General features: G+C 34.8%; 1 protein-coding gene across 1 annotated transcript; it reads right to left on the bottom strand.

Moving 5' to 3' along the window:
- Positions 1-8,586: 8,586 nt before the first annotated feature.
- LOC147581880 (ATP synthase F(0) complex subunit f, mitochondrial-like) lies at positions 8,587-10,258 on the bottom strand. The gene is made up of 2 exons (XM_086702964.1): positions 10,029-10,258; positions 8,587-8,749 (listed from the first exon to the last, which is right to left on the bottom strand). The coding sequence occupies exons 1-2, from the start codon at positions 10,256-10,258 to the stop codon at positions 8,587-8,589; spliced, it is 393 nt and encodes a 130-aa protein (XP_086559090.1).
- Positions 10,259-10,572: the final 314 nt, after the last annotated feature.

Below are 10,572 nucleotides of genomic sequence, written 5' to 3'. Positions count from 1 at the left end.
TAAATGAATAAATAAATGAAGCCATTAGAAAAATACATGCCAGGTGGTTAAGCATGTATATGTTAGTTGTTATCATAAAGTATTTTCTTTACTGGGGACTTTTCTTCAGAGAAGTTTCCTGGTATTGAAATTAATGGTTGCAAGCTTGTTGTGATTTTAGGTCTTAATACTTATTGCTAAAGTATTTTCTAAAAGAGTACCATCAAATATTATTTTATACATTACCAGCAAAATGTAAGTGTGAACTTAAACAGTATCTGGTATATACTGCCCACCAATAAAAGTTACTTATTATAGTTTTTATTATTATTTTTTATAATACCATACACCTTCTAAGTGGTGTATATGTTATACCTTTGAGAATTTGCTGGATTGAAAATGGGTTTTTCATTTTTATTATGTTTGACTACAAATGAAATTAAATATGTGAGAAAATGTTTATATGCCAATTGTTTTTTTCCATTTCTGTTCATTATTTGATGGAGGCCTGCATTTTTTTATCACTTCTTATAGCATTTCTAAGTTTGACCTTTCTTTTTTGTTTACTCCTTGTCCATTCAGCGACCAATGTTTACTTTGATTTCTATGATCTGGTCATAAAGATTTTAGGAAAATGCTAAACTTCAGTAATTCTTTCTAATTCAAGGGAAGAGGGTCTAAACAGTATAGCTGAAGGCAAAATTCATCAAATATATTAGTGGTCCACTTAAAATAAGTCCAGTTTTACATAATTATATATATAACTACTGTATTGATGAGAGAAACAATAGTAACACATACATAAGGAAGCAGCATAAATTGATCTCTACTAAATTGTGAAAAACAATGCTGACTGCAATAGAGAAAAAATAAAAATCATGATCTTGATCTTAAGGAGTTTACATATTTGAAAAGACTATATTAAAATTATAAGATAAAAAATAATCTCATATTTATTAAGAATTCATAAATTACTATATGAAAAATTGCCAAATAAATGGCATAATCGAGGAAGTACTCTACAGTCAGAAGAGATAGAAATCATAGTGAATGAATCAGCAAAGCTTTATAGAAGATATCAAATGGAATTATTCTTTAGAGAGTCTAAGAAGGAAAGAAGAGGAGGGTATTTCCAGAAGTAATAATGATAATTGCTATCACGCATAAAGTACTTACTATGAGTCAGACATTGTCATTTATTCTTCACAGCTACCATAAGAAAGATAATGATTTTATGGATAGGGAAACTGAACAACAGAAAGGTGAAGAAATTTGTACAAGATCACACAGATAGTAAGTGGCAGACTGAATCCATGTGGCCAGGCCAGAATCCATGTTGTTAACTACTACCCCCTACTTCCAAAAAGATATTAGTCCCCTAAATAGGTGTAAGATACACTTAAGAAGGCAAGGAAAAAATTATCTTGCTAGAAACAAAGATGGAAAGAACCGAGAAATCAAGCTGAAGGGTATATTGGGGGCTATTTTGTATATTGAAACATGGATTATCTGGATTATGATTTCTAGTACTAGAAAATCATTTAAGGGGCGCCTGGGTGGCGCAGTCGGTTGAGCGTCCGACTTCAGCCAGGTCACGATCTCGCGGTTCGTGAGTTCGAGCCCCGCGTCAGGCTCTGGGCTGATGGCTCGGAGCCTGGAGCCTGTTTCCGATTCTGTGTCTCCCTCTCTCTCTGCCCCTCCCCCGTTCATGCTCTGTCTCTCTCTGTCCCAAAAATAAATAAAAAATGTTGGAAAAAAAAATTTTTTAAAGAAAATCATTTAAGTGGGGGAAATTATGGTTTAGGAAGATTGATCTAGGAGTTGTATGAGGAATAAAGATTGAAAATAGGGAAACCAATATTCCAGACAGGAAAGTTTGACTACAAGGAAAAAACAATTGTAATTGTTAACACTGAGTTAAAATCTGCTCTGTGGTCTTGCCCCATAGCTCTGCAACTATCCTAACAGGAATCTTGTTATCTCTGTCTAGATGTTCAATTCCATCCCAGACTCAGAAATCTTTGGCTTGGTATGGAGAAAAATTACAAACTAGTATCTCATGAGCTGCAATCTCAACTTTGTGTGTACTATTACACTTTTATTTCTCATCAAAGTTTTTTCCAAGACCTTTTTATAATTGACATCTCCATTTCCTCATTTCCCATTCTGTTCTCAATCTACTCCAATTGGTTTTCCACCTTAACTTACACAAAATGTCTGAAACAGTCTTGTAGCGTTCTTAAATAGGCCTTTATCTTGCTAAACCTAATTGTTTCTTTGCGTTTTGTAACTCCTTGGAATTTAAATCAGCCTTGACACAATAAAGTATTGCCTTTTTCCTAAAACACTCTTTTCACTTGGTTGATGAAACACTACACTCCTGACTCAATGCCTACTTCTTCTGTACTTCCTTTGTTGGCTAGATTTCCATGAAATGCCTCTAAATAAGGATGATTTCCAAATTATCTAGTCTATATTTCTCCACTTAATTCCAGACTTATACATCCCACTTCTCTGACATCTACACTTGGTTGTTTATTAGGCTTCTCTAACTCAACATAAAAAAAAAAAGCAGAAATATTTCTTTCCTTTGAAATCTCTTTACAAATGTTTCTGCTTCATTATATAGTAACACTATCCACTTGAGTTAAAAAAAAAAGTCTCTTTACCTGAAGCACTCCTATAGCCTATCACATCTTATCAGGTTTAACTCCCAAATGTATCTTCTATATTTCTACTTTTCTTCATCTCCACTGTGATCACCCAAGATCAAGCCATAAATATTTCTCCCCTAAACTTCTACAATAGTTTAGTGTTTTGCCTACATCCTCTCTTGTATTTCTCTAGTTCATTCTCCATGAAGAATTCACAGTTATCTTTTAGAAATACATTTGTCTTTTTTTTTTTTTTTTCTTAAAGTTTTCTATCGCTTTCCAGTACAATTGGAATAAAATCAAAAAAACTATGTGGCCTAAAAAGACCTACATGATCTGTCTTCTAAGAAACTCTTTGACTAGACTTATTGCCATTTCTTTGCCATTGTTCATTAAACTCCAACTACAGCAGCCTTCTTTAGATTCTTCATGCTCTGAAATCTTATCTGGGCCCACAGTGACTTTCTACTTACTAATCCCTTTGCCCTTTTGTATCAAACACTGCCTCAAGGTTTTCCAGTGACTCCCATTTGGAAAATTCTTGCCAATCATATCTCAGCTCAAATACTCATCAGATAAGTCTTCCTGAGCATTTTTTCTAGAGTACCCCTTTTTTTCTATCTTTAACCTCTAATCTTAGTTACTCTACAACATGCTTCTTTTTACTGTCTTCATAGCACTATCACAAACTTATCTCCACCATTTATGTTTTAATTTCTTCTTTAGAATTTAAAAGTTTTGAGAGCTGAGACTCTTGTTTACTGTTACATTCTTAGCCCATGGGACAATGTCTAACATGTAGTGGATTTTCAGTAATATTTGCTGAATAACTGAATGAATGAGTAAATGAGTCATAGTTTAGACAAACTTTTCCTTCTTTCATTTTGATAAAATCTCTACTCTAGTTATAAATACCGGATCTTTGTTCACCTCTAGTACCTGAGTTTATTTTGATTTCTTTGCCAGTAAGTATAAGTCTTGACATTTTTCCAAGTCATTTGAATCCCTAACACCCAACCCCACTATTGTCTAAAACCCCATGGGAAACAAACATCTGAGTATATATTTCCTCCTTGTTTCCATATTTCTCTTAATTGTTGACCATGTCCCATTAACTCTATGCTCAGAACTGTGGCTTTCCTCAGTGTCTTCCATCCTGCAGAAAATAAAATCCAATTAAAGCTAATCAGTGATATTGTGAAGTGAACATGAATTTCATTTGGTAACCAAAAATGAGAGATTAGGGAGGAAGAAAAAAAAAAGAAGAAGAAGAAGAAAGAAAGTGGAATCTAGTACCATTTTTAGAAATAAGTAAACTGAATTAATTAATGATATCTATAAATTGGAGAGAAATAGGAGAAATAGAAATTTTGAAAATTTCTGCATAAATATTATGGTTCAATCTTTGGATGTGAAGATATCCAAAGAAAAATAATATGGGAGACTTAGGAATATTCATTTTTTTTCCCAAGTTTGTATTTAAATTCCAGTTAGTTAACATTTAGAGTAATATTAGTTTCAGGAGTAGAATTTAGTGATTCGTCACTTACATATACACCCAGGGCTCATCACTACAAGTGCCCTCCTTAATACCCACCACCCATTTGAGCTATAACCCCACACACCTCTCCTCCAGCAACACTCAGTTTGTTCTCTATAGTTAAGAGTCTGTTTTATGATTTGCCTGTCTTTTTTTTCCTTATGTCCGTCTCTTTTGTTTCTTAAAATCCACATATGAGGAAAATCATATGCTATTTGTCTTTCTCTTACTTAGTTTCGTTTAGCATAACACTCTCTAGCTCCATCCATGTTGTAAATAGCAATATTTCATTTCTTATGGCTGGTTAATATTCCATTATATACTTATGTACATATATATGTATAAGTACATATAAGTGGTACACATATACCATATCTTTAAAAATTTTTTTTGTTAAAAAAGTTTTTAATGCTTATTTATTTTTGAGAGAGAGACAGAGAGACAGAACATGAGTGGAGGAGGGACAGAGAGAGAGACAGAGGGAGACACAGAATCTGAAGCAGGCTTCAGGCTCTGAGCTGTCAGCACAGAGCCCATTGCGGGGCTTGAACCCATATACCATGAGATCATGACCTGAGCTGAAGTCGGATGCTCAACTGACTGAGCCACCCAGGTGCCCCTATACCATTTTTTCTTTATGTTCATCAGTCAGTGGACTTTTGGGCTCTTTCTATAATTTGGCTATTGTTGATAATGCTGCTACAAACATCAGGGTGCATGTGTCCTTTTGAATCTGTATTTTTGTATCCTTTGGGTAAATTCCTAGTAGTGCAATTGCTGGATTATATGGTAGTTCTATTTTTAACTTTTTGCGTAACCTCCATACTGTTTTCCAGAGTGGCTGCACCAGCTTGCATTCCCAGCAATAGTATAAGAGAGATCCACTTTCTCTGCATCCTCACCAAAATCTGTTGTTTCCTGTGTTGTTAATTTTAGCCATTCTTACAGGTGTTAGATGATATCTCATTGTAGGTTTGATTTGTATTTCCCTGATGATGAGTGATATTGAGTATCTTTTCATGTGTCTATTAAATCCTAGGGTAGCACACAAGCAGCAACTTCTTTGACATTGGCTGTAGCAATTTCTTACTAGGCATGTCTCCTGAGGCACAGGAAACAAAAGCAAACATGAACTATTGGGATTTCATCAAAATAAAAACTTCTGCAGAGCAAAGGAAACAACCAACAAAACTAAAAGGTAACCTTCAAAATGGGAGAAGATATTTGTAAATGACATATCTGATAAAGGGTTAGTATTCAAAACCTATAAAGAACTTATCAAACTCAATACCCAAAAAAAATCAATAATCCAATAGTTTAGAAATGGGCAGAATACATGAATAGACTTTTACTTATCATAAAAAAGATGCCAGTACTTAACATAAAGTTACAATCAAGAAATGGAAGAAAGACACTAAAAGGAAAGGAGAAAAAAATAATAACATCAAAGAAGCCAAGAAGAGAGAATTTGGGGTATAGAAAAGCTCTCATTTTCCCTCTGCTTTATTCAATTCCTCTAAGGTGGTATCTCATCAAAGAGTAGGATTCAAAATCACCTTGCATTTTTCTGAAAAATTTAGACTCCTGGCCCCACCCCACTACCACTGAATCAGAATCTCTGGAGTTAGGGTTCCATAAATCAGAATTTTTAATTAACTTTCCAAGTCATTCTGAGGCATGTGAAAGTCAAAGAAATACTTCTACAAACTTTAATTCAAAGTCTATATATAACATTTTCATGACTTAAGTCATATGATAAAAAAGACAAAGAAAAAGCCTAGACACCCTTCAAAAAGCATTTTTCATAGTTTCTTGGAGAAAAAAGACTTCAAAGGATTAAGCAGAGTATGGGTAGTGAAGCAATGAATGTCATAAATGTGGTTTCTTGGCAGTGAAAAGGACAGATATATAACTGCATCTAGAAGTTTCAGCAGGGTTAGTAAAGTGCTTTCTTTTTTTTCAAAATTAGATAGTGTAAAGACAACAAAGGACAAGTCAGTAGAAAGATGGAATATATTAGTTACTTAGCTAAAGACAGCATGTGTTTGTAGGATACCAGTTGAAATCAGTAGATTTACTGAATTGGTTTTAATCATATTTCTATCAAAAGTGCTTTATGTGGGGGCGCCTGGGTGGCGCAGTCGGTTGAGCGTCCGACTTCAGCCAGGTCACAATCTCGCGGTCCGGGAGTTCGAGCCCCGCGTCAGGCTCTGGGCTGATGGCTCGGAGCCTGGAGCCTGTTTCCGATTCTGTGTCTCCCTCTCTCTCTGCCCCTCCCCCGTTCATGCTCTGTCTCTCTCTGTCCCCAAAATAAATAAATGTTGGAAAAAAAAAATTAAAAAAAATAAAAGTGCTTTATGTGAATCTTTACTATACAAAAGTTATTTCACCCAAATTACATATCTGATATATTACTTTTTCAATATGTTATAGATTTGGGTAATAAAAAATCTTTAACTGATCAATCAGGCATTTATGGAATACAATTATGTAGTTAGAAATATGTTCTCTGTAGAATCAAAAGTTTAAGAAAGCGTCTTTATTCTCAAAGAGCTTAAAACCTGTCTAATGAAAATAATGATAATAATAGCTAACATTTATTAAGCACTCATAGGGACCTTTCTCACATTCTTTGTCTCACTTAATCCTCACAGCTATACAATGAGGAAGGTAAATTCATCAGCGTTATCTCTATGCTATAGATGAGGGAACTGAAAGACATAGGAGATAAATAACTAACCAGAGGCATAGAGTAAGTTATAGGAAAAGATGTAAAATAAGTCCCCAAATTTTGCTTTTAACCATTGAGTTATTCCATCTTCCCTGGGCAGATAGCAAAATCCAACAAAAATGAAAATACATGTATGTATTATAAAGTGTGGAGAGACAATTTATCCCTTAATGCTGAATTATATAAGTTAATTATTTTGCTCAGAGAAAAGTTATGAGCTAGAGCAACTGGGATGAGTTCATGAGGAATTACAGATACGAGATTTCAGAGAGAATAGAGCAGACTTGGCTCCATTGCTCACTTCCTCTTACTTCACTATGTTTTTGTGGGTTTTTCTTTTTAAACACAATTTCAAACTCACCAAAAAGTTCATAAGAAAGGTCTGGGTATATTTATATACCGTGTTCCTCATTATTTATTTGTATTATTTACATTTTGTCTCATTCTCTCTCTCTCTCTCTCTCTCTCTCTCTCTCTTCCATTTTAGCTCAGCTTCTTGAGATCTGTGCTTTCAATATGAAGAATTGTGACCTAAAAGGGTGTTGTCTGATGCCCATATATCAAAATACAATTGTGTAACAAAACAGGATAACTGGTATAATCTACCCACTTAAAACGAGGAAATAGGAGACTCACAGCAATCACTGTCCATAGCAGATTTTCAATGCAGTCTGGCACATATTGTCATTTCCTTGATTAAGGCTCAATTATATCCCTAGAGATTGCTCTCCATGGCTTCTTGCAATTTTTAGCCTTTTTATTCTGCTTTCTGAGATGTCCATCTTTTCTCATAATAAGTGCACCTTGTTTGCAACTGAGAAGGGATTTAGCTTATTTCCTCCTAAAAAAAGTTTGGGGATCCAAATGCTTCTTCATTTTATATGGTCTATCTTCATTTCGGTTCCATTTGTTACAATTCTTATAAAAATCTCGTGGGTTTCTTACGCAACAAGTTATAAATACACTCAACTAGACAAAAGCAATATCAACAATTCTCTTAGAGATAAGCCTTACTCTTAAGTTTCCCTTTGAGACTGCCGTGGGGCCACGTTTTTAAAATCCTTATAGGACTCCTCTGGCTTTGATCTTTAGCCTAATAGCCTTATTTAATGAGAATTGTCTAATGTCTAGAAAGTCTGGAAGTAAAAAACAGCTTTATTTTTGGCCCCAGAAAGTCTTGGTTCCTATATACTTAGCCGTTTATTGTTAGTATATCTTTCTCCTCTCACATTTTATCATAGAGTTGGAAGAAGCCAGGTGACACCTTCAATATTAATCTTGGAAACATCCTTCACATACATCATCCCTACCTATCCTAACACTATTGAAGGGAATGCTATGGTCAAACTCTCTACCAGTTCATAACAAGGGACTCTTTCCTCCAATTTCCAATAATGCCTTCCTTCTTCTTCCTTCAGCTACAGACTTTGCTAGTCCCTTTACCCTTTTCAAATACTCTTTTTGAATTCCTTCCAGATATAATATAGTTTGTATTTCTGTGGTGTCAGTTACTATTTTTCCTCTTTCATTTCTAATTTTCTGTAGTTGATTCCTTTCTACTGTATCTGTATGTCCTTTCTACTCTGATGCAAAAATTAATAAAATCTATAAGAGTTTATTTCTGGACTCTGTCTTCTTTTCCATTCATCTATTGGTCTATCATCATATCAGTATTACATTGCCTAAATTGTTGTAGTTGTGTAGCAATTCTTGAATTCATTGTAAAGATTTATACATTGTTTAAGTTTACTCTTAAATATTTTTATATTTTTACACTGTTGCAATAAAATCCTTTTAAATTTATTTTCCAATTGTTTGTTTCTATATTTGAATTTATAAAGTTGTCTTGACTTTTGAGGTATCACTGAACTCCTGTAATAGTTCTAGTAGTTTGTCATTGTTGCTGACTCCTTAGGCTTTTGTACGTAAATACCATGTCATCTGTGAAGAAGGACTTTTTTTTCTTTTCCAATTATTATATAGTCTTTTTCTTTTTCTTATAAGTAACTCTGCCCGCATCGGTTTCTCTGCTGTCAGCACAGAGCCTGCTTCAGATCTTCTGTCTCTCTCTGCCCCTCCCACTCTTTCTCTCTCTCTCTCTCAAAAAGAAATAAACATTAGCAAATAACTCTGGCTTAGGACCTCCACTAGAATGTTAAATCTCACTACAGAGAGTATATAGCTTTTCCTTACTCTGGATCTTAGAGGGAAAGTCTTCCACATTTTACTGTTAATTGTGATAATAGTTATAGGACTTTTAAAAGGTACAAATAAAAACAAAAACAAAACAAACAAAAAGGATTTGTTGATGTCCTAACTCCCAGTAGCTCAGAACATGAGTTTACTTGCAAATAGGGTCAGTACAGGTACAATTAGTTAAGAAGAGGCCAGGGTGTAATGGGCTTAGCTTCTACTCCAATATGATTGATGTCTTTATTAGAAGATAGACAGGTGAAGACAGATACACACAGGAAAAGCTCCTTATTTTTATTTTTTTAGTTTATTTATTTATTTTGAGAGAGAGAGCACATGTGAGCAAGAGAGGGCAGAGGGAGAGGGAGAGATGAATCCCCAGCAGGCCTTCTGATGTCAGTGCAGAGTCTGATGGTGGACTTGATCTCAGGAACCATGAGATCATACCCTGAGCCAAAATCAAGAATCACACACCCCCTGGGAGAACTCTTTGTGAAGACAAATGCAGAGATTGAAGTTATGCAATGACAAACTAAGGAATGTTAAATTAGCAAGAGGCAAGGAAGACTGTCATAGGTTTCAGGGGGAGCCTAGCCTTGGTAATTCACTGGTTTCAGACCTCTAGCCTCCAGAACTGTGAGGCAATAGATTTCTGTTGTTTTAAGACATGCACTTTGTGATACTTTGTTGTGGCAGCCCAAGGAAACTCCCTATCTGATTGAGGAAATTCCTTTTATTCTAGTCTGCTAGGTTTTTTAAAATCAAGAATAACTGACGAACTTTTACCAAATGCTTTTTTTTTTTTTTTTTTCCTGAGTACCAGTCATCTTTTGTTCGATGTTAATTCTCAATTAGGGTATTCAAGGATCATGGTCAGGAACGCAGAATGTGCCTCCACACAGTGCCTTCTTCAGTATTATTTGCAGGCTGCTCATGTGTGAGTTCCTTGTAACAACAGCAGTAGTTGAACAGTACATAAGCTGCCAACACCATAGATACCGGCAACGCCCCTTTCTTCACATTAACATATTTGTTGTAATACCGGAAGTAAAACACTCCAGCAATGCCTTTAGGGGTGAAATCCCACATCAGTATGGAGCTTGGCAGTTCTCTTAGTTGGACATCCCTGAGCTTCCTCTCCACGGGTACGGATGACGCCATCTTGGAGTCCTGGGCGTTCCCTATCTCAAATGCTTTTTTGACAACTATTGACACAATTATTGATACAAGTTTTTGATACAATACAATGTTTTTTTCTACATTATTGCCTTAATATAATGATTTATATTGATCGATTTAAAATCATAAAATACCATGAACATGAAATAGTAATGTTTTTATATGTTTGTGTTTTACAAGTATTGATGTTCTGAAAAGGCTTTTATGTGTATGTTCAAAAGGGGTATGTTAAATACTACTCCTAAATTAATTATTTTCTAGAACTTACCAGTAAAGTCATCTGGGTATTTACATGT

The sequence above is a fragment of the Puma concolor genome, chromosome B1 (assembly GCF_028749965.1).
Source record: "Puma concolor isolate L17-30 chromosome B1, mPumCon1.1.hap2, whole genome shotgun sequence".
Classification (NCBI taxonomy): Eukaryota; Metazoa; Chordata; class Mammalia; order Carnivora; family Felidae; genus Puma; species Puma concolor.
Note: the sequence above shows the minus strand (reverse complement) of the source record. Positions and strands in the feature narration are given on the sequence as shown.